Here is a 22,729-nt window from a genome sequence, read left to right on the forward strand (position 1 = left end):
TTAGCATCCTGACACCCAGCCTCTTTCTTCTCTTTCCTCTTGTGGTTTCACCCCAGGCCTCTCTGAGAAGAAGGGTGTGGATACACAGTATGTTCCACCCTCCCCGCTTTAAAGGACCAGCCTGGGCTCGGTGGACACGGGCGAGACGCCATGACCAGCTGGAACAGCCTCCTCACGAACCTTCCTGAGTCACTTTCCCCACTGAGTTCACAAGGGACGGCTTGGCTGTTCCAAGTACAGGTGACCCAAGCGCTGGGATCCTGCTATCCAGCATCAGAAGCAGGGTTGGAAAGAAGACAGGGAAGACACTGGCACCAGAAAAAGGCTTCACTATTTATCTCACGAGTTATTTGCTTGAGCCTCCTAACCGCTACCAGAAGACGCCTCGGCATGAGAAGTGACAACCACAGCACCTCGGGGGGTCCCCTGACAGACTTCATCCTTCTGGGTGTTTCTGACCGACCATGGCTGCAGCTGCCTCTCTTTGTGGTCCTCCTGGTGTCCTATGTTCTGGCAATGTTGGGAAACATTTCCATCACGCTGGTGTCCCGCCCGGATCCCAAACTCCACAGCCCCATGTACATCTTCCTCAGCCACCTGTCCTTCCTGGACCTCTGCTATACCACCACCACGGTACCCCAGATGCTGTTCAACATGGGCAGCTCCGAGAAGACCATCAGCTACGGAGGCTGCACACTGCAGTATGCGATTTTCCACTGGCTGGGGTGCACTGAGTGCATTGTCTTGGCCGCCATGGCCCTGGATCGCTATGTGGCCATCTGCAAGCCCCTCTGGTACGCCGTCATCATGCACCACTCTCTCTGCCAGCAGCTGGTGGCTGTGGCCTGGCTCAGTGGCTTTGGCAACTCTCTTGTTCAAGTGGTTCTGACTGTACAATTGCCCTTCTGTGGGCGTAGGGGCTAAACAACTTCTTTTGTGAGGTGCCAGCCATGATCAAGTTGTCCTGTGCTGACACGACCGTGAATGATACGACACTAGCGGTGCTGGTGGGCTTCTTTGTGCTTGTCCCCCTAGCTCTCATCCTTCTCTCCTATGGCTTCATCGCCCGAGCTGTGCTCAGGATCCAGTCCTCCAAGGGAAGGCACAAGGCCTTTGGGACTTGTTCTTCCCACCTGGTGGTGGTCTCTCTCTTCTATGTACCTGCCATCTACATGTATGTGCAGCCTCCCTCCAGATACTCCCAGGAGCAGGGCAAGTTTATCTCTCTCTTCTATTCCATAATCACCCCCACCCTGAATCCCTTCATCTACACTCTGAGGAATAAGGATGTGAAGGGAGCTCTCAGAAGGCTCCTGGCAAGGATCTGGAAGCTCTGCAGATCGTGAAGATCTGAGATGAGGCTATCACCACCTATTCAAGTGAGCATCTTATACTTACGGAATTAGTAGCTAAGCAGCAAGCATTTTGAGAGATCTGAGAACCTGGAAAATCCCCAAAACATCTCACCTCTCATGTGCTAATGCCAGTGATTTGCAAGTTACACTAATTTGAACATGTAATTCTAATAGGCTATACATTTTTATAGATTTAAATCACTCAGTTAATTGAATTATTTCATTTCTAATTTTCTGGCTTTTTTTTTGTCTGTCAAGGGGCTTGAACTCTGGGCCTGGGTGCGGTCCCTCAGTTCTTCAGCTCAAGGCTAGGGCTATACCACTTGAGCTACAGCACCACTTCCAGTTTTCTGGTGGTTTATTGGAGATAGGAGTCTCGCGGACTTTGCTGCCTGGGCAGATCTCAGCCTCCTAAGCAGCTAGGATGACAGGCGCAAACCACCAGCACCTGGTTCCTTTTTCTTCTTCCTTTTTCTTCTCTCCTCCCTCAATTTGTCTCTCTATAAGCTTTCTTCCTTTTCAATTACTCCTACATATGAGTAATATTTTTCCATAGATTTAAATTCCCCTGTTTAATATGTTTTCAAAATATTGTGACTAAGTGAATTCATTTCCTCTTTTGTGATTATAGATGACTTTTCTCCTGTAATTCAAGTTTCCTCCTATAGAAGGTTCACTCTATCTACCTATCTACCTATGGTCTCCCCTATTCAAACATACCATTACAGATTTCAACATAGTAATTAGGTACAGTAAGGGAATAACAGCCACCAATAATTTTTAGAAGGACAACCATAATATCATGCTAATTTATAAATTGCATAGTTTGAGAATGATCCATTTACTATATCTGCACTGCAGTAGACAGCAGAGTAAAGAAATTGTGAAAAATAAAACTGAGTAAAAGGGAACTTACACATGAGTAACTCGGAAATATAAGAGACAAAATAAAAACCAAATAAAAATTCTAGAAATAAAAAGTACAACTGAAATAATAACAGAAATACTGCAGAAATTCAAAGGCATATTTCAGCAAATAGTAGAAACAATCAGTAAACTAACATGGGCCAAAAGAAATCACAAAGGTGGATAATGACTTCATCATTGACCACAGTGAGGGAAGCAGCCCCCAGGGCCAAGGGCCAGACACAGGGCACTTGATCCTCAAGTTCAGAGGGGGTGGTGTTCTTCACCCTCAAGGAGAGCATGGACAGGGAAAGGCTCCCCAACTTTTCTGGCGAGGATGCCTTTGGACAGGTACCCTGGCCTCAGTGTCCTCACCAGGGTTGATTGGTGACGATTGTTTCACAAGCAGCCAGCAGGCCCTCAGGCCTGCAGTTTGTGGTCCTGAGTGCTGAAGAGGTCACACACAGTGGCCTCTCCGTGCCTCGTGGTGGAGTAGGGAGTCCAGAGCAGAGCACACCGGGATTTTAGACAAGACTGCCCTCAAGACTGTGCCCCGGCAGCCCAGCTTCAAGGAACACTGGCGGTCACTGTTATTCTCCACACAGGGCGTGGTTGAGGTCACAAGCAACGCCCCCTCCTTGCCTTACAGAAGAATGAGGACAAACAGCAGGGCAAGTATGATTTCAGACAGAGATACCTGGGAACTAGCACTCTGGCAGCAGTGACCTCAAGACAGTTTCTATGGCTGCACTGGTGATGCAATCAGCCTGCAGCCCCAAGGGACCTCTTGTGGCAGTGCAGGCCTAGGCCCCAGGCACCTGAGGATGCACAGGGTGCCCACAGCCCGGCTCAGAGGTTAGGGGAGAGAGCAAGACTCCAGGAAATTTGAGAAATGGCTGTATCCATGTCAATGTTTGAGTAGCAGTTGCTAATGGAGATAGCTGGTGATGTATGGAAGCAGCCCTCAGCCCCACAGTACCACCACGTGGTCACACCAGGCCTGAGCCACATGTGGTGAGGTCAAAGGGCATGGCCACACAAGGTGGCAGGGAGTGAAATGGGGCCCGGAGTCATCAAACATGACCACCTAATGGGCAGAGCCCTTTCAGCAGCAGTGTCCCCTTGGCAGCTGTGGCAACAAGGGCAATGGCAGCCTCCCTCAGGGCCCAGGGCCCACTGCTCCCCCAAAAGACCATGTCCACATACGGACGTGGTGCAAGGAGTGAACGGGGCCCAAGCCAACAGCTATGGCCCCTCACAGGCAGCACCCAGGCGGCAGTGGTGTCCCCTCCACAGCTACGACAAGGTCAGTGCCATCAGCACTCAGTCCCAAGGACCCACAGCTCCCTCAATGACGACCTTACTCCAGCTTCTGTGGTGTCACTGGCGGTGGCTGTGCCAAGCCTTCTGGGGTTCAGAGTAAGAGTGGGATGCTGAGAGATTAAAAACTGGATCATAGCCAAGTAAAGGGGATATCCAAGCCAAGCTGCCACATGAGCAGTCGAGTGGACCTAGGGGCTGCAAGTCAAGCCTACATTGATGATATTCTACTCTTTCTCTAAGTTTACCATGATGACCTTCTTTTCTGTTTTCAACATTCTGCCTTCAAACTACCATCCTCACAACTCAGCTTCTTGTGTAGGTAGGATTAAGTGTTGGAATAAATAAAGCCAGGTGAGGAAATCGTTTTTGGACTGGAGCCCTAATTAGCCCTCACCTCTCAGGATGTGTCCAGCTGAAGGATCCTTGGAAGGCAACAGGATCACATGCCTCCCAGGAAGAAAGTGAAGATTCATGAGGCCAATGAGACTGGGGGAAAGAGGGCTTGGATGGTTGCCAGCCACCTCAAAAGCAAGCCTCAGATACTGAGTTTGAGTATTGATCTCTGACCAATAAAAAAAGGAGAAAGGTAAAAAGAGGAAAAGAAAGAAAAAAGAGAAAGAGAGAGAAAGGAAAAAAAGGAAGAAAGCAAAACAAAGAAAGAAAAAAACTCCTTGACATCTTTCTTCCACGTTACATCCTGTATATGAATACATACCCTGGAGCATTTCAATGAATCCTCTCTTGAGTACCTTATTTTACTTCCTCTGGCGGTAACAGACTTAGGCACTTAGGACCTCTTCAGCCATACTTGTACTCTGTTTCTGGTTTTACTTCATTTTTTTTATGCTGATACTGGGGCTTCAAATCAGGCCTGGGCACTGCCACGAGCTCTTCTACAGCGCTCTGTTTTTCCACTCTGTGTGAAGCTGACCTCTTACATACTGGTTCTTACACACTCTGCTTTTCCACTCTGTGTGACGCTGACCTCTTACACACCGGTTCTTACACTCTGCTTTTCCACTCTGTGTGACGCTGACCTCTTACACACCGGTTCTTACACTCTGCTTTTCCACTCTGTGTGACGCTGACCTCTTACACACCAGTTCCTACACACTCTGGGACTCCTGCTCGCTGCTAACCAGGGCCCTTCCCTGCTTCCTTAGGACTAGGGTCACAGATGGGGAACGAGAGCTAAGCATTCTTTACAAAGCTGACCTGAGCTCTCCTCTGGCGCTGGATGACAAGGGGCATCCCGTCCTTTTTCAAAGATAGCCTGGAGGTGGGCTCGGGCCTGGGCCCGCAAGGCAGCCCCGGGGCCTCGGCCCTGAGGGGGAGGGAGGAGGCGGGAGGAGTCCGAGGCCCGGGACACCTGGGGCTGACGCCGGCCGCGCCCCAGCCCGAGGGAGGCGGGAGGAGGCCCGGGACACCTGGGGCTGACGCCGGGCCCCGGGCTGGGGCCCGAGGGAGGCGGGAGGAGCCCGGGGACACCGGGGCCGGGCCTCAGACCGGCCCACGAGGCGGCGGCCAGGCGGCTTCGGAGACAGTCACCGCTCACGCCGGGGCCGGCCCGGCCGGGGCCCCGCCGTCCCCACGGGGCCACGGTGAGGCCCGCGCCCGCGGCGTCGGCGGTGGCACTCACCCCGCGGCCCGCTGGGCCCCGCGCGGCTGCTCCCGGCCTGGGCTCCAGCGGCAGCCATGTCGCAGCGGATCTCCCTGCAGGACGGGGCCGCGGGTGGGGACAGTCGTGGAGAAGACGGCGGGTCCCCACCCGGGGCCACGGCCTGAAGATCCGGGGAGGTGGCCACACCGGCGGGAGCGTGACCAGCACCGCAGCATGGCGTGGCCATGGCAACCGCGGCGGCCACGCTGGGGGCGTGGCCACGCTGGGGGCGTGGCCACGCTGGGGGCGGGTCATATTGGGGGCGGGGTCATATTGGGGGCGGGGTCATATTGGGGCGTGGCCACGTTGGCGGCAGCCACGTTGGGGGCGTGGCCATGTTGGTGGCGGCCACATTGGGGTGTGGCCACGTTGGCAGCGGCCACATTGGGGGTGTGGCCACGTTGGCGGCGGCCACGTTGGGGGCGTGGCCGTGTTGGCAGTAGCCGCACATCTGCCAGCGCAGTGATGGAAGGAGCCCGGTCCTTCCATCCTCTAGACAGATACAGGACCTGCTAGCCGGGGCCTTCTCATTCCAGCCATCTTCTACTGGGCAAAGGGACGTATGTCCACTTCTGGAAAGCCCTGGCTACCAAGGGCGGCCGGGAAAACAAGTGAGGACAGGACCCGCATCTGGCCTGGGCAGCCAGGCTGTCATCAGGGGGAGGAAGAAAGGGCTTGGCGGACCAACCCCTGACCCTGCCCTGGCCTCCAGGGCTGCACCACAGTGCGGCAGAGCGTGGACACCTGAAACAGTGGCCACAGTGCCATCCCCCGATGCTGCCAGCACCTGGGGGCCATAAAGGCATGTGGGAGGGAGGCCGTCACTAGGGAGATGCCTGCCTTGCGGCACTGGGGTTACTCCAAGGGCGTTTGAGGGCCCCTTTCTCTCACCCAGTCCCTGCCAGGGCTGCTCCGTCACTCATCCACTCATCAGAGAGCCGTTATTGAGCACAAAATCTATGCTTCCACGGGCAAATAACCTCCCTATTGTGTAAGTGGCAGACCTGAAACCTTCAATAGAAAAGATGTGAATATTTTTTTTATTACCTAAAAAAGCTAGAGACACAAGCAAATTTTCATGGTGAAATCTCAAATGACTTTAATTCTTAGAATTAGTTTAAGATTAAGGTTGGTATTAAAGTTAGGGTTTAAGATTAGATTTAGGGTGGTTAGACGTTAGGGTTGGGTTCAGGTTGGGATTGGGGTTAGGATGGATCAGCTGGAAATGATCCTCTTCACTTATGGAAATGCAGCCATTTCCAAACAGGCCAGAAAGGGAGCCACACTTCCCTTTCTATCCATATAAGCAGGCTATTGGGCTCACTTTTTGAACCACCAGGTGTTGAAACATTAGGCACCCTACAAAAGGCTTCTGTATCTACCGGTCTTTTTTGGGGGGGGGGCGATCGTGGGGCCTGAACTCTGGGCCTGGGCTCTGTCCCTCAGCTCTTCAGCTCAAAGCTAGTGCTCTACCACTTGAGCCACAGCGCCACTTCCGGCTTTTTTCTTTTTGCTTATGTGGTGCTGAGGAATCGAACCCAGGGCCTCAGGCATGCAAGGCAAGCACTCCACCACTGAGCCACCTTCCCAGCCCCCCCTTTTTTTTCTACTTTTAATCATTCATGGACGGGGCTGTGCCAGTAATGTGAAAAGATGACAGAAGCAGCTGCAGAGCTGCAGCAACAGTAGAGGTGACAGCAGCTTCAGCTGCCCCAACAACAGTGATGGCAGCAAGAAAAATTCTAGAAGTCTCCAGCTGAAGAGTTACAGAGAGCCTATGGAGGCAAGGGCTGTGACGGTGGTAAAAAGACGTAGGCCTTCATCACAGAGTTGCCAAGGCTAAAGGACTAAGCCTCCAACACTCTAGACCTAAGATCTGGAAGCTTGCCTGTGGGCCTAGCACCAAGGCCTGCACCAGAGCTGTAACAACACAAGAGCCGTCTTCCGGCTCGCTGCGTCCGCAGTCCTCGGTGCTGGAAACTGGGGAGAACAGCCGCTGCCGAGGGCTGGGCCGCTAGTGGTTAGTACCCAGGGCCGGGGCGTCGAGCTGAGTTCTTAGAGCCGCAGGTCTGGCTTCGGGGTCTGCCAGCAGCCCCCACGGGTGTCACCGGGGGAACTTCTCCTGTCCTCGACATGGCGGAGCTCAAGGGCTGACTGCTGGCTAACGCTTCTGCGGCGTGGACCCGAGGCTGCTGAGACCATGACTCTGTCCAGTACTCCAGGTCTTTTTCTCTTTTCCGGACTCTACACCCCTGACCTAGCCGTAACAAGCCTAAGGCTGTGAAACTGCAAACCCCACGGACGCACGCACCGCGGCCCAGCCGAGGCTTCGAGGCCTCGCGGCAGCGCGGACCACGGCGCCCGGCGCGGCCTCGCGCCTGCGCAGCAGCTCGGCGCCAACCGCCGCCGCCGGCGCCAACCGCCGCCGCCGGCGCCAACCGCCGCCGCCGAGCGCGGTGCGCGCGCGCGCGGAGGGACATGGCGGCCAGGCCCAGTCCGGCAAGCGGGGAGCTCACAGGAGCTGCGGACCCACCCGAGGGGCCCGAGGGGCCCGGAGGTAGCCGCCGTGCTGGGCCCGGGCTGGACGAGCATGGGGCTGCCGGGGCCCAGAGGCTCCGCCACGCCGAGGCGCGGGGCGCACGGGGCTCGCATGGCGGCGGGGCCTGGCGGCGTGTGCGGGGTTGCTCTGCGTTTGTCCCCTAGACCAGAGGCAGTGCGCTCCCGGAAGGAGACCGGGGGTGTCCAGACAGCGCGTCCCGGGGAAGGAGGCTATGGGGGGGGGTGTCCCGGGGAAGGAGGCCGTGGGGGGGGTGTCCCGGGGAAGGAGGCCGTGGAGGGGGTCCCGGGGAAGGAGGCCGTGGGGGGGGGTCCCGGGGAAGGAGGCCGTGGGGGGGAGGGTCCCGGGGAAGGAGGCCGTGGGGGGGGGGGGTCCCGGGGAAGGAGGCCGTGGGGGGCGTCCTGACAGCGCGTCCCGGGGAAGGAGGCCGTGGGGGGGGGGGGAGGGTCCCGGGGAAGGAGGCCGTGGGGGGGGTCCCGGGGAAGGAGGCCGTGGGGGGGGGAGGGTCCCGGGGAAGGAGGCTGTGGGGGGAGGGTCCCGGGGAAGGAGGCCGTGGGGGGGGTCCCGGGGAAGGAGGCCGTGGGGGGGGGAGGGTCCCGGGGAAGGAGGCCGTGGGGGGAGGGTCCCGGGGAAGGAGGCTGTGGGGGGGGGTCCCGGGGAAGGAGGCTGTGGGGGGGGTCCCGGGGAAGGAGGCCGTGGGGGGGGGAGGGTCCCGGGGAAGGAGGCCGTGGGGGGGGGTCCCGGGGAAGGAGGCCGTGGGGGGGGTCCCGGGGAAGGAGGCCGTGGGGGGGGGTGTCCCGGGGAAGGAGGCCGTGGGGGGGGGGAGGGTCCCGGGGAAGGAGGCCGTGTGGGGGGGGTCCCAGGGAAGGAGGCCGTGGGGGGGAGGGTCCCGGGGAAGGAAGCCGTGGGGGGGAGGGTCCCGGGGAAGGAGGCCGTGGGGGGGGGGGAGGGTCCCGGGGAAGGAGGCCGTGGGGGGGAGGGTCCCGGGGAAGGAGGCTGTGGGGGGGGTCCCGGGGAAGGAGACCGTGGGGGGGGGGTCCCGGGGAAGGAGACCGTGGGGGGGCGTCCTGACAGCTCGTCCCGGGGAAGGAGGCCGTGGGGGGGGAGGGTCCCGGGGAAGGAGGCTGTGGGGGGGGTCCCGGGGAAGGAGACCGTGGGGGGGGGTCCCGGGGAAGGAGACCGTGGGGGGGCGTCCTGACAGCTCGTCCCGGGGAAGGAGGCCGTGGGGGGGGGGAGGGTCCCGGGGAAGGAGGCCGTGGGGGGGGAGGGTCCCGGGGAAGGAGGCTGTGGGGGGGGGTCCCGGGGAAGGAGGCCATGGGGGGAGGGTCCCGGGGAAGGAGGCCGTGGGGGGGGGGTCCCGGGGAAGGAGGCCGTGGGGGGGGAGGGTCCCGGGGAAGGAGGCCGTGGGGGGGGGAGGGTCCCGGGGAAGGAGGCCGTGGGGGGGGGGTCCCGGGGAAGGAGGCCGTGGGGGGGGGGTCCCGGGGAAGGAGGCCGTGGGGGGGGGGTGTCCCGGGGAAGGAGACGGGGGGGGGAGGGTCCCGGGGAAGGAGGCCGTGGGGGGGGGTGTCCCGGGGAAGGAGGCCGTGGGGGGGGGTGTCCCGGGGAAGGAGGCTGTGGGGGGGGTCCCGGGGAAGGAGGCTGTGGGGGGGTGTCCCGGGGAAGGAGGCCGTGGGGGGGGGTGTCCCGGGGAAGGAGGCTGTGGGGGGGGGTCCCGGGGAAGGAGGCCGTGGGGGGGGGTCCCGGGGAAGGAGACCGTGGGGGGGGGTCCCGGGGAAGGAGGCCGTGGGGGGGGGGTGTTCCGGGGAAGGAGACCTCCAGGAGGGAGGTGTCCGGGACAATGAGTCCTTCAGGAGGGACGACTCTGGAGAGTCACCAAGGGTCAGAGTCCAGCAGGGAAGGAGATCGCCCCCTCCCCCAGAGAAGCACCCAAGACCAGAGCCCTGCAGGGCAAAAGACCCCCCTTCCACTGTCACCCAACCCCGAGGAAAGGGCCCAGCTTCTGCCATGCAAGGAGAAAGAGGACAGGAGCAGGAGCGACGCAGGTCCCTCAGTTTGCACGCACCTCTGTTCTCTGTTTTGTAGGAAGATGATTTTCCTTCTCAACATTGACAAAGGCCTTCCAAATATTTAAGCATATGCAAAATAGAAAACAAGCTATAGTGGTCCAGTTTTCATAGTTCTTGACCACTGACAAATCTTTTTATTCTTTACCATTTACTCTCCTATTTCATTATAAAGCAGTTCAGACATCATAATTATCCATAAATATTTCCATATATGTCTCTAAAGGTAAGTTCTCTTCAGAAAAGTGATACCATTGCCACTTTCATGTAGTAGCAGCAGTAATTCCTTTATTTCATCAAATATCTAGCCAGTTTCCAAATTTTGTTGTGATGGGAAGTTATACTTTTTTTCTCTCCATTACCACACAATTGCAGAGATTGCTTATATTTCTAAGGCACCTTATTCCTTTGGGTCCCTTCTTTTCTTCCTCCCTTTCCCCTTCAAATTTATTTGTTAAACAGTTGTCTTTATGTGATATCTCTGTTTTGATGTTGGTAAATACACCCTCATGTGCCATTCACTATGGTTTTGGTTGTTTTTTTTTTGGGTCCGGTCGTGGGGCCTGAACTCTGGGCCTGGGCGCTGTCCCTCAGCTCACTTGAGCCACAGCGCCACTTCTGGCTTTTTTCGTTTTGCTTATGTGGTGCTGAGGAATCGAACCTAGGGCCTCATGCATGCAAGGCAAGCGCTCTACCACTGAGCCACCTTCCCAGCCCCTCACTATGTTGTTTTATCCGTGAATATCCCCTGAATTTAGAATTCAGATCATAAGCTTTAATAAACATCAGTATCATTTTCAGCAGGTTTTTAATAGCTGATAGTGTGTGTGTGTGTGTGTGTGTGTGTGTGTGTGTGCGTGCGTGCGCGTGTACGCGTGCGCGCGCCCGCCCTGGGGCTTGAACTTTGCCTGGACTTTGAGCTTTTGTGCTGAAGCCAGCACTCCACCACTTGAGCTGCACTCCACCTCTGACTTTGGTTGGTTAATTGGAGATAAGAGTCTCATTGACTTTCTTGCATAGGCTGGCTTTGAACCACGATCCTCAGATCTCCATCTCCTGAGTAGCTAGGATTACAGGTGTGAGCTACTGGCACCCAGAGATAATGTCTTTTTTTTTTTTTTTAGATAATGTCTTCTTATATCAGGTGGCTCAAAATGTCTTTACATTATCATAATGTTAATATTGTAAGTAATTTCCTACATCTATTAATTCATTAGTGAGTTAAAATAGGTGCATGTAGTGACTAGAGAATATTACTATGAAATACCTTAGAGGCTTGATAGTTAGCATTGGTTATACATAGGAAAGCTATTTGTATTAACTACAGTTGAGTACATATTGTTGCTAGTTCTTATGTTTTTTATTATTTATTTATTTTTTTATTTTGTCAATTGTGGGCCCTGAACCCTGAGCCTGGGTGCTGTCCCTCAGCTCTTCAACTCAAGGCGAGTGAGCCACTTGAGCCACAGCGCCACTTCTGGATTTTCTGCTTATGTGGTGCTGAGGAATTGAACCCAGGGCCTCGTGCTTGCAAGGCAAGCATTCTACCACTGAGCCACCTTCCCAGCCCCTTGTGTTTTTTTAGAACTTTTGTAAACTTTGTAGAGCTTCCTCACTGATAATGTCACCTGCCAGTACAGTGACTTTCAACTCATTTTCAATTTTTTTAATACCCTCTTTTTTCTTTCCATGCTAGTTGATGGAACCTAGGGCCTTGAACATGCTAGGCAAGGGCTGTGCTTTGCTGAGCTACATCTCAAATGATTAGTATTTTTGAGACTGAGTCTCACCACATTGGCTCTTCCTGCTCCTCTCCATCCTCCTGCCTTAGTGTCCTACAGCTAGCGTTGAAGGCTTAAAGGAAAGCAACTTGTTTGAATACGTTATAACTTTGTGAATGCTGATTCCAGTTTGACCACAAACCCTACCATTGCTTTGAGTTTTATGAAGGGCATATCTGTGGTGTCATTGCAAAACATAGGGAAAGGCTGGCCAGGGAGGGTCCAAACTCATCTCTTACACATTAAAGATTAAAGGCGCTACTCTAACTAGAATAATGCCTTCAACTCATCCCAGATCCAGCTGGGATGTTGAATCCTTCCCCTGGCATTTCACCCTATTGGGTTTTGAAATGCTTGGTTTTGCTTCACAGGGCAAGACACACACAGAAAATTGAAGACTTGGCCAAAATGGTGAAAAAGTTGCAGAAGGGTCTTGTGTTTCCTCTGTGTTTGCGGAAGGTCTTGTGTTTCCTCTGTGTTTGGGGAAGGTCTTGTGTTTCCTCTGTGTTTGCAGAGGGTCTTGTGTTTCCTCTGTGTTTGCGGCTTGCTGAAGTTTTGGGTTAGGCAGGTGTAGATTCCATTCCAGCCCCCACAAGTCAGAAACTCAGGAACCTATTCCCTCAACTCTCACTTTCTTTTACATTTTAATTCTTTTAGCCAGAAATAGTGGTGATTCAAAATTACAAAAATATAAGCAAACAGAAGAAAAGATATTTTCCCCAAATCCTGTCCCAAGCCTCTTGCTGGCCACCCCACTTGGCTTGCACAGTACCCTTAGATCCCACACCAGGGCCGGCCTCTGTACTGACTGTCCCCCACTTTCACCCAGAGAGCTGCAGAGCCTGCAGTACTCACTTGATGGGGGACCTACAAGACACTTTTCCATACCCAAGAATCAGTTCCTACTCCTTCACTCTCGAAACTTTGCCCCACTTTACTTCTCTTGAATGAAGTTACTGCCGCTTGACTCATTAGTCCCTAGTGTGAGCCCATGATGTAGCCCCTGTACACAGGAGATGCTCAGGGATTTGTGTGGATTGATAGCTGCAGAGGTACAGACTGTTGTGTTGCCATTTCAACCTCTCTTCCTCTCTGCAGTGGGAACTCTAGTGCCACGGATTGAGGTCCTGATTAACCGAGTTAATGAGGTTCAGCAAGGTGAGTTCAGAGACCTTGGCTGCTATTTAGGATCACTTGTGTGCTTTGCTTTAGCTCCAATGCAAAGTGAAAATACAGGAGCCCTTGGTCAAAAATATCCTCAAAATTACAGAATAGTAATAGCAGGCCACAAAATATGCACAATATAAGTGCAGGGCTGCCCTTCTGCATGAAAGTGCCACTGTAGTTTTATGTCTATGAGCCTGGCCTTGATACCACTTGAACCCAACAGGAAGATCCTGGGACTCTGAGAAACTCCAGGTTTGCTTGAAGAAAAATGTGAAATAGCAGTTTTGAAAGACAATAATGCAGCTAGAGAGTTCACTCAAACAATGTCTGTTCTACTCTTTGATACGCAGAAGGGAAAGCCAGAGAAGAGCTTGGAGAGCCAAGAACTGTCTGGGATGCTCTGCAGAAGGAACTGGATGCGTGTAAGTTGGCTAGGGCCCACTAGAGGTCCCCACAGTGTCTCCAGCTTTTCCTGACCCAATATTCCAGACACTGAGCATCTTCATGGTCAAGGGTCTGCCATCTCTCTAGCCTCCTGTTCTCCCCATCCCTGGATCTTCTAGTGGTGGGGGTCTGGAAATGCCCTCCGAATACACTCATGCTCCTTTTGTTCTCTTAAATAACTCGTTCCTCTTTTCTCAGAACACTATTTGTCACGGAGCTGAGATATCCCCCTCTCATAGATGCCTTCCCCAGTCACCCTACATAAAGACGCCACCAAAGGCCTCCAATCATCCTACATAAAGACGCCACCAATGCCTCCTCCAATCATCGACATATAGACACCACCAATGCCTCCCCAGTCACCCTACATAAAGACGCCACCAATGCCTCCCCAGTCACCCTACATAAAGACGCCACCAATGCCTCCCCCGTCACCCTACATAAAGACGCCACCAATGCCTCCCCAGTCACCCTACATAAAGACGCCACCAAAGGCCTCCAATCATCCTACATAAAGACGCCACCAATGCCTCCTCCAATCATCGACATATAGACACCACCAATGCCTCCCCAGTCACCCTACATAAAGACGCCACCAATGCCTCCCCAGTCACCCTACATAGAGACGCCACCAATGCCTCCCCATCACTTTCTGATGGTTATTGCTTTCAAGCCCTAATGGGCATCACACAGGACCCTTGCACACATGTTACAAATGTAAAGGTTGTTTGTGATTACAAGGAAGTATGAGTATCAAGGCGAGGAGGCTCACCTAAAGGGGTCCACGTTTGGTTTAGTCTCCTGTGACTATCCCTGACAGTGTCTAGGTGATCTCTGATAAGTAAACATTATGTTTTTCAGTACATGAAGAAAAAGTACGACTAAAGGAGATCTTCAGGAAAAAGCAAGGTATTTTGAGCTCCTCCATCTTCAGACTGTTGCTATTGATCCTGCAGAAAGCCCTTGTTTCTGTAGTTGAGAAAGGCCTCGAAACCTCCTGAGGTTGCATCCCTCTATGGCTTACACCAGACTGGGAAATGTCAAAGCCCAGAAAGATATCCACAGTCTGACAGAATCTGAACCTGTTCTGTCTTCTCAAAGTGGATGCCTTGTCAGGCACTTATAGGATCCTATTGCTCTCTATAGAAACCCTGAGAATCCATCAGCTGCATTGCCAAGAAAAGGAAAATGAGGCCCAGAGGTAAGAGACTATGACCCTATTGAGCTCCCAAATCTTCACAACACAGGAGTAGGTTGTCCTAACACCCCTCCCACCATGTTACAGATATGGATCTAAACAGAGGGGAAACTACTAGCTCCGTTCTAAGAGAGTTAGAGAATGGCTGAGGATTGCCTTTCTTTCCAGGAAGCACACCATGTTGCAAGAGTGCCAGGAGAGGATTTCTTCTTTGAACTCCCAGATTGAGGAAGAGAAGAATAAACAGAGGCAGCTGAGGTAAACTCCAGTACATGAGGCTAGGGGCATCAGATCGTATTGAGGATGTGTGAGAGGAGCTAGTCTAACTGAGCCCTGCAGGGCCAAGGGGGTGAAGGTGCTCCTCATGGAGAAGAGTATGAGTAAGGTCCCTACGATGCCCGGCCCAGGCCAGGCTGCGGGCTCATAGCCTCATGCCTGTGTGGTTGGCCTCCAGGTTGGACTTTGAGCAGCAGCTGGAGACTCTGATGGGCCAACACAAGGACCTCTGGGAATTTCATGTGAGTCATTCAGATCCATGCCTCCTGACTCCCACATATTGCCCATGTGCAAGCCTTGGTCACCTATCACCACTATCACCTGAATCCATTCCTCTGTTTGGTGTCCACATTGCTGGTCTGAACACCTGCTCCTGCTGCCCTGTGTGTCCATTCAGTGGTCAGGAGGAACCCGGATAGCACCTATCCAGAACACTCCTGGATATGATGGACTGTCATAGGCACAGGGGAGACAGCAGGGAACAGATGACCAGTGTTTGCCTTGGGAAGCAATGTCCGTGGGGAAGAGGACTAGTGAGTAGGCCATCACAGGGAGGGGAGGGAGACGGGAGCTACAGTGCCATGCTGGGGTAACAGCCAGAGTCGTAGGAGCTTTAGACTTTTCTGTGACTAAATACTTGCCACAGCAGCTATTTCTTATGAGAGGTCCATGGCTGGGCAGGGGGTGGGGGGTGGAGGAACAGACAGGGAATAGGAATGGCCAGTAGAAAAGACCCTAAGGCTGGGCTTTGGCTGGTGTGCAGAGAGGAGCCAGGGTACTAGGAAATGAGATATGAGGGTCAAATGACCAGATCCAGGCAGGCTTCTCTGAGATATGGGGGAGATAGGAGATGTAGACAGACCTTGATTTTGTCCTCCTCAGAATCCGGAGCAGCCAGCAAGGGAGATCTGTGCCCTGGACAGCAACAAGGAGCAACTGCTGAAGGAAGGTAAGGCCAGGGCAGGGATAGGACCCTGCCCTGCCCTGCCTTGCCATTGCCTGCCCTCAGTGTTCACCTCCCCTTCCTTCTGCAGAGAAGCTGGTTGAGGTGAAGCTGGAGGAGGTGAAGCAAGGGCTGCTCTCCCTGAGTGGTCCTGAGGGGCCCTCCACCCTCAGTGAGGGGTTCTTCCTCCGAAGCCAGGAAGTGGCAGCAGTGGTGTAAGAGGCAAGGGAAGGGGGAGCCAGAGGAGGGAGTGGCTGGTGCTAACCCCACCCTACCCTCAGGGAACTGTTTAAGGAGGAGAACAAGAAAGCTGAGGAGCTTCTGGGGGCTGCAGCCAAGCAACACCAGCAGCTGCGGCAGAGGTGCCAGCATCTGCAGCAGAAGCGGTGGAGGTGAGCCCTTCTACCGTTCCCAACCCAGGAAGGAGGATGAGGGCTGTCTTCTCCTCCCACCCCTCTCTTAACATCATTCTGTTCCTTTTGGAACAACTTCCTAACTAGGCTGAAAGAGGACTTGGAAAAGCATGGGCCTCAGATCCTTGCTCAATCCCAGAGCATGCAAGAAGGGGCCACCTCGCAAAAGGAAGTGGGTGAGTCCTGGCATTAGGTGGCCAGGAGCAGAGATAGTTCCTGAGGGAGGCTAGGGAAGGGAAGCGAGAAGGTACTGAGGGGTCTAAGAGGATGATCTTGAGCAAGAGCGTTCCAGCAGGGGACACAGCTAAGGATGGGGACTGGACACAAAGGTCAGAGAAAGGTGGGAAGGGTTAGCTTTGGGCATGAGTGTAAGAAAACTCACCCTGCACCCTGACCTCCTCCCACAGAAGTCTCTAGAAGTCTGTGAGGAAAAAGACCAGGAGCCACTCATCAAGCAGGGCCTGATACCCTCCTAAACCGTGATACCATGAAGACATGTCCCTCACCAATCTTATCTCATGGGGATACATGAAATAAAAGATAAATTTTGGTACAGCCTATCTCTGCTGAGTCTGGGCTAGGTGTGGGTGGGAGTGGCGGGGCCCAGGCAGAGGGATACAAATGTGGGCCTTCTCAAAAGGCTGAGAAGCCCTCCCCGTGATAATGTAATTCCTTCAGGTAGACCTAGATTACTCAAATTCTCACAAAAAATGAAGCTAAATCTAGAATTCAGGGCCAGCCAGTTGCATACTATATAGCTACTCTCATTAAGAAAAAGTAATGTATGGGCTGGGAAGGTGGCTCAGTGGTAGAGCGCTTGCCTTGCATGCCAGCATCACATAAGCAAAAAGAAAAAAGACAGAAGTGGCGCTGTGGCTCAAGTGGTAGAGCACTGGCCTTGAGCTAAAGAGCTGAGGGACAGCGCCCAGGCCCAGGGTTCAGGCCCCACGACCGGACCAAAAAAGTTTAAAAAAAAAAAAAGAGAGAGAGGAAAAAAAATAATGTGATGGGAGCCAATGGTTCACACCCGTAATCCTAGCTACTCAGGAGGCTGAGATCTAAGGATCACAGTTCAAAGCCAGCTCAGCCAGAAAAGTCCCCAATGAGACAGACACTTATCTCCAAATAACCACTCAAAAACAAGAAGTGAGCTGTGGCTCAAAGTGGTATAATGCTCTCCATGAGCAAAAGAGCTCAGGGACAGCGCCCAGGCCCAGAGTTCAAGCCCTACAACCAACAACAAAAAAAAAAAAAAGGAAAAATATTATGACTAGATACCAACAACTCACACCTATAATCAATCCCCTCCCATCTGGGGCTGAGATCAGAGGATTGTGGTTCAAAGCCAACCCAAGCAAGAATGTCTCTGAGACTCTTAAACTAGCCACACAAAAAAACCTGAAACAAAGCTGTGGTCCAAGTGACAGAGTGCTAGCCTTGAGCACAAAAGTCAGGACCTGAGTTCAAGCCAGGGGCCAGCATACATACACCCACACAAAGAAAGGAAGGAAGGAAGGTTTTGTATCTGTTATTTTAAGTTTATCAGTTAAAGGATGACGTTAAGTGGCAGACAGGAAGATCTGTATGGGTTATGAGGAAATTTTGGAGTAAAGGGTGAGCTGTTGGTATCTAGCCATAATACTTTTTCCTTTTTTTAGTTGGTTGTAGGGGTTGAACTCAGGGCCCAGGCTCTGTCCCTGAGCTCTTTTGCTCATGAAGAGCACTCTACCATTTTGAACCACAGCTCAGATGTAGTGCACTTTTGTTGAATATACCACAATAGAATTGGTGCAAAAGTAAAGGTATGAGGCTGTGACTTTGGTTAGTGGCAGAGCATTTGCCCAGCATTTGCAAGTCCTGGGTTTGACCATCAGCACCACAAACAAAATTGTTAGGATGATTTTTAAAGACAATATTGAAACATATAATCGAAAAATAAGTAAAATAAGAATTCATTAGAAAATAATAATCTTAGTAAGTTGGAAAAACTTAAATGTATAAAAGAACGTTATAAGGAAAAATGAACATCTTAATAAAATTAGTATACAGAGAATTAACAAAAGTAGATATTGGAGCCAAGTGCCAGTGGCTAATGACTGTAATCCTAGCTACTCAGGAGGCTAAGATCTGAGGATCTTGGTTTAAAACTAGCCTGGGCAGGAAAGTCTGTAAGACTCTTAACTCCAGTTAACCACCCCCCAAAAAAACTGGAAGTGGAGCTGTGGCTCAAGTTATAGAGCTCTAGTCTTCAGGAGGGAAAAAAAGCTCAAGGACAGAGCCCCAGTCCTGAGTTCAAGCCCCAGGACTAGCACTAAATAACAGACAAATATTCATTCTCTCTCTGGCAAATTAGGTGAAAATGTATATTATATAATTCTAAAAAATATGTTATAAGCTAATCATAATCAAATAGGACTGGAAATTAGACAAATAGGCCAGTGGAACTAAAGAGGGAGGGAGAGAGAGAGAGAGAGAGATTAAGAAAACCTTGCATTCTAGGCACTTGAGAATAGGAGATTGAACTATTAAGCCCAAAAAAAGAAATTCCAATGAAATAAAGCAAGTGTTGGACACTTTGGTATCTATGTGATAAAGAAATGCTATTGTGCCCTTTCTAGATACTAGTCAATGTCACCACCAAGGAAAATAAACATCTAAACACAAAAACAACAAAAGTCTCAGATTAATTCTTTTAAAGTGTATCAAAACTATGAAAATGAAATATTTGTAAATTGGGTAAAATTAGAATATTCTATAAAAATTATATTAAGATTTAAAATATAAGATTATAAATAAAAATATTAAAATAAAAATTCTAGTCATTAAATGATGTCATTCAGGAAACAAAGATAAGCAAAACTGTAGAGAACATTATATCCTCACATATAATTTGATACTTTTTTTTGTTGGTCGTGGGGTTTGAACTCAGGGCCTAGTGCTATACCTGAGTTTCTGTGCTCAAGGGCAGTGGTCTACCACTTTGAGCCACAGTGCCACTTCAATTTTCTGGTGGTTAAAAGTCTCATAGACTTTTCCTGCCAAGGCTATCTTTGAACCGTGATCCTAGGACTCAGCCTCCTGAGTAACTAGGATTATAGGAGTGAGCCACCAGCACACAGCTAACTGGATATTTTTAATAGGAAAAGATAACCCATCAGGAAGGAAGTCAAGAAACTAATATCTACCTCAAACAGGAAACTTCCAAATGTTCAGTAAATATGAAATGTGCTATATATCTTTAGTAATTAAAATAAAAGCACCACTGGTCAACAAACTACCAATAAAAAAGAGGAACAATTCAATTTCTGTGACACAAGTTGCAGAATAGCTTAGTATATACAGGAAACTGGCTGTGGACAATGTATGCTAAACTTTCCCATATGAACAATAAAATGGCAAAGATCAATTCATACCTTTCAGTAATAACACTGAATATTAAGAGTCTTAATTCTCCAAGCAAAAGACATAGAATGATAAGCAGGATTAAAAAGCAAGACCTGACCACTTGTTGTCTACAAGAACCACATCTTACTGACAAAAGACCACATTGGCTTATGGTGAAGGAAAAAAAAAGACATCAAGACAATAACTAGTAACATAGATGCACCAAATGCTGGTGCATTCCACGTCATCAGATGGACATTACTGGATTTAAAAGCCCAGATAGCTCTAAAGACAGTGACGGTAGGAGACTCTATTATCTTGCTTTCCTCATTAGATAGGTCATCCAGATGAAAAATCTGCAAACAAACCGCAGAAGTAAATGATACCATACACCAATGTGGGAAGGGAGGAGAATTTATAAGGGAGAATTATAGGGGGTGGGTATGATCAAGAGGAAATAAACATATTTGGATGTATCAAGATGGAAACTCCTTCTACAACCAGTAGACGATAATAAAAATCTTCACAAAACTACCAAAAAGGAGTGAAATACTATCATCCTCATTTTAGAGATGAAGACATGACACGAAGAGAGTTTGATTAGCTGACACAGATTGCCAGCATTTATTACCAAACTGAGACTGATCTTCCGTCCTACATCATGATTATAAGCCTTCAGGCTTGCTGATGATCTCCTCCACACTCAAACTCCAGGCAAATCAATACATTTAGGGGAAAATGTAAGAAGGCTACAGAGAGGGAAAAAGAGGGCTCCAGTGGGTATAGGCATAGTGCCAGGGCTATGTAGACTGCAGTCGGAAGACAGTGATTGTGGTGTCTGAAGTGGGTGCTCGCCATGCTGCAGGCACTCAGAAAGGGCTACTTGCAGTAGAAAATGTGAACACTGAAGCCATACTGACTCATGATCTGACTGCAGACATACTGTGTCCCTGGAGGCCATCATCTATGACATGACATTGACCTCACCTCCACTCACCTCCAAGTCATCCTCTACCCCAGCACTGCTTAGTGGCTTGCTGTCCAGGTTTCACAGTGGTGTAGAGGGCACAGAGCAAGGTCTCTCCCTGAGGAGAGGTGAAACCAGTCACACTCCACCTCCTATGCATTTGTGGCCAGATGAGAGGTGAAAGACACCTCCTGCCAGCCCTCCAGGTCCTGTCACCATCCATCACCAACGGTGTGCTACCGTGAGCCACCCAGCACTGACAGTGCAAATGTCCAAGACATGTCTTCTTCAGGGCGTGTAACTCTATTTCCACCACTTTCTTGCAGAGTTAACACTAAGGAAGTATTACTAATGAAAAAGCTAAACAAAGCCTCTAGCTCCACTTGCCTTTAGTGGAGTTTAAGGATCTAATCTTGGAGACCCTGCAGTTGGGCCTATGCTGTTGGTTTCCCACTAGCTGCAATGCAGAATAACCTTTGACTAAAGCCACTGAACCGGGAAAAACTCCTCTCCAGCAAACGCTACCTCCCCTGTGCGCACAGGAATGCTGTGCTCTGGGGAAAACCAGTTGTTTGCTACTGTTCCTGTTCTCTAGGGGGAAATTAGCTGTTTGCTATTGTCCCATGTTCTCTGGGGGAAAGATGCTTATTCAGTTACTAATGGTTACAGAATTAACTATTCCTAGGAACAAGAACTAAAATGACAAGAGTCGTAGGACGCTATAATCAGTAACTTCTCTTGAGCTTTACAGATGCAGAAGATGCGGTGGCAGACAGAGAGCAGCCGACCATGCATCCGAGGAGCAACCACCTGACATCTGAAACTGTCCAGGTGACTGTCTGATGTGCCCACACACCCCAGAGAGCCCTATACCGGAAACTCCACTGCAGGAAGGTCTTTGCCAGAAATGGCCTCATCTCCTTTGGTTTTCTAGCTTTCCAAAGGCTGTCTTTTCCTCACCCCAACAACTTGTCTTCAACCAGCCCGGGCAGTACTGAGGTTTGGACTCAAGGACTCATACTGCTTGCTAAGCAGGCACTACGTCCTGAGCCATTCTACCGTCCTTTGGAATTTCTTATTTTTGAAATAGGGTCTTGCTGCATGTCCAGGCTGTTCTGGACCACAGACTTCCTACTCGTGTTTCCCTGTATTGTTGGGATAATAGCCATGTGCCACAGAGCACCGCCATTGGTGGGAATAGAGTCTGACAAACTTTTTATCCAGCTGGGCCTTGAACTGTAATTCCTTCCATCTCTCTTACAAGCAAAAGCCATTCCATATGCAAAGTCACTAGCTTTGTTTGAGTAGCATCCAGGACCATGGGCCTTCTGGAACACAGATGAAGTTGATGACCAAGGCTTGAGGATGGGATTTACATCCTACCTGTAACAGGTATGAAGCCTACTCCGAGGTCCTGGAAATGTTCCACTGGAAAAGGCCACTGTGGTGGCATCTTCATGAAGGTATACCTAGGAAGTCTCATTAAATGTATAAAATGGATTAAATTTTATGATATATAAATCACACTTCAATAATGCTAATAAAGAAGGGAAAATATGGTGAGAAAGTGGGCTGGTCCTGAGAATGGAAGCCATTAAATAGTGTCCAAAGTGCTGAAGTTGTTGCAGTATCTTTTTTATTTTTGGTCGCTTGTGGGGCTAGAACTCTGGACCTGAGCACTGTCCCTCAGCTCTTCAGCTCAAGGCAAGCACTCTACCACTTGAACCACAGTGCCACTTCTGGTTTTCTGGTGGTTAATTGGAGAAGAGTGTCATGGACAATTCTGCTCGTGCTGACTTGGAACAGTGATCCTCAGATCTCAGCCTCCTGAGTAGCTAGCATTACAGGATTGAGCCACTGGAGCCTGGCTTGCAGTTTTTTTTTTTTGTTGTTTTATTTTTGTCAGTCTTCGGGCTTGAACTCTGGGCCTGGGCAATGTCCCTGAGCTCTTCAGCTCAAGGTGAGCACTCTACCACTTGAGCCACAGAGCCACTTCCAGTTTTCTAGTGGTTTATTGGAGAGAAGAGTCTCATGGACTTTCCCGCCCAGGCTGGCTTTGAACCATAATCCTCAGATCTCAGCATCCTGAATAGCTAGCTGTGGCATGAGCCACAGGCCCCCAGCTGGCTTGGAGTATGCTTAATGATAGCTAGATAGCTTCCAAGGAGTGGATCTTCTGGGCATCTGTGGCTGTAACTATTGGGGAACAGCATATGAGGGAGCAGCCTGTCTTGGACATCTTCTATGCCTGGATAACTGTGGTGCAGCAAAGCACAATGGCACTCTTGTCTT

At 51.1% G+C, this 22,729-nt stretch overlaps 1 protein-coding gene and 1 pseudogene across 1 annotated transcript; both read left to right on the top strand.

Moving 5' to 3' along the window:
• Nucleotides 1-390: 390 nt before the first annotated feature.
• Nucleotides 391-1,346, top strand: LOC122095027 (annotated as a pseudogene).
• A 10,710-nt stretch (nt 1,347-12,056) lies between these two features.
• On the top strand, nt 12,057-16,837 carry LOC122095040 (synaptonemal complex central element protein 1-like). The gene is made up of 11 exons (XM_042665569.1): nt 12,057-12,803; nt 13,163-13,234; nt 14,118-14,165; nt 14,403-14,457; nt 14,623-14,712; nt 14,909-14,972; nt 15,613-15,679; nt 15,765-15,888; nt 15,955-16,065; nt 16,174-16,262; nt 16,494-16,837. The coding sequence occupies exons 1-11, from the start codon at nt 12,662-12,664 to the stop codon at nt 16,511-16,513; spliced, it is 882 nt and encodes a 293-aa protein (XP_042521503.1). The 5' UTR covers nt 12,057-12,661; the 3' UTR covers nt 16,514-16,837.
• The last annotated feature ends 5,892 nt before the right edge of the window (nt 16,838-22,729 follow it).

The sequence above is a fragment of the Dipodomys spectabilis genome, unplaced genomic scaffold (genome assembly GCF_019054845.1).
Source record: "Dipodomys spectabilis isolate Male_0828 unplaced genomic scaffold, ASM1905484v1 ptg000331l, whole genome shotgun sequence".
Lineage (NCBI taxonomy): Eukaryota > Metazoa > Chordata > Mammalia > Rodentia > Heteromyidae > Dipodomys > Dipodomys spectabilis.

What these genes read in the sequence shown, in the direction of transcription:
- LOC122095040 (XM_042665569.1), top strand. Translation starts at nt 12,662, where the DNA reads ATGCTCAGGGATTTGTGTGGATTGATAGCTGCAGAGGTACAGACTGTT. An exon ending in AAGGAAAATGAGGCCCAGAG is followed by an intron (nt 14,458 to 14,622) that starts GTAAGAGACTAT and finishes CTTTCTTTCCAG; the next exon opens with GAAGCACACCATGTTGCAAG. An exon ending in CTGCAGCAGAAGCGGTGGAG is followed by an intron (nt 16,066 to 16,173) that starts GTGAGCCCTTCT and finishes CTTCCTAACTAG; the next exon opens with GCTGAAAGAGGACTTGGAAA.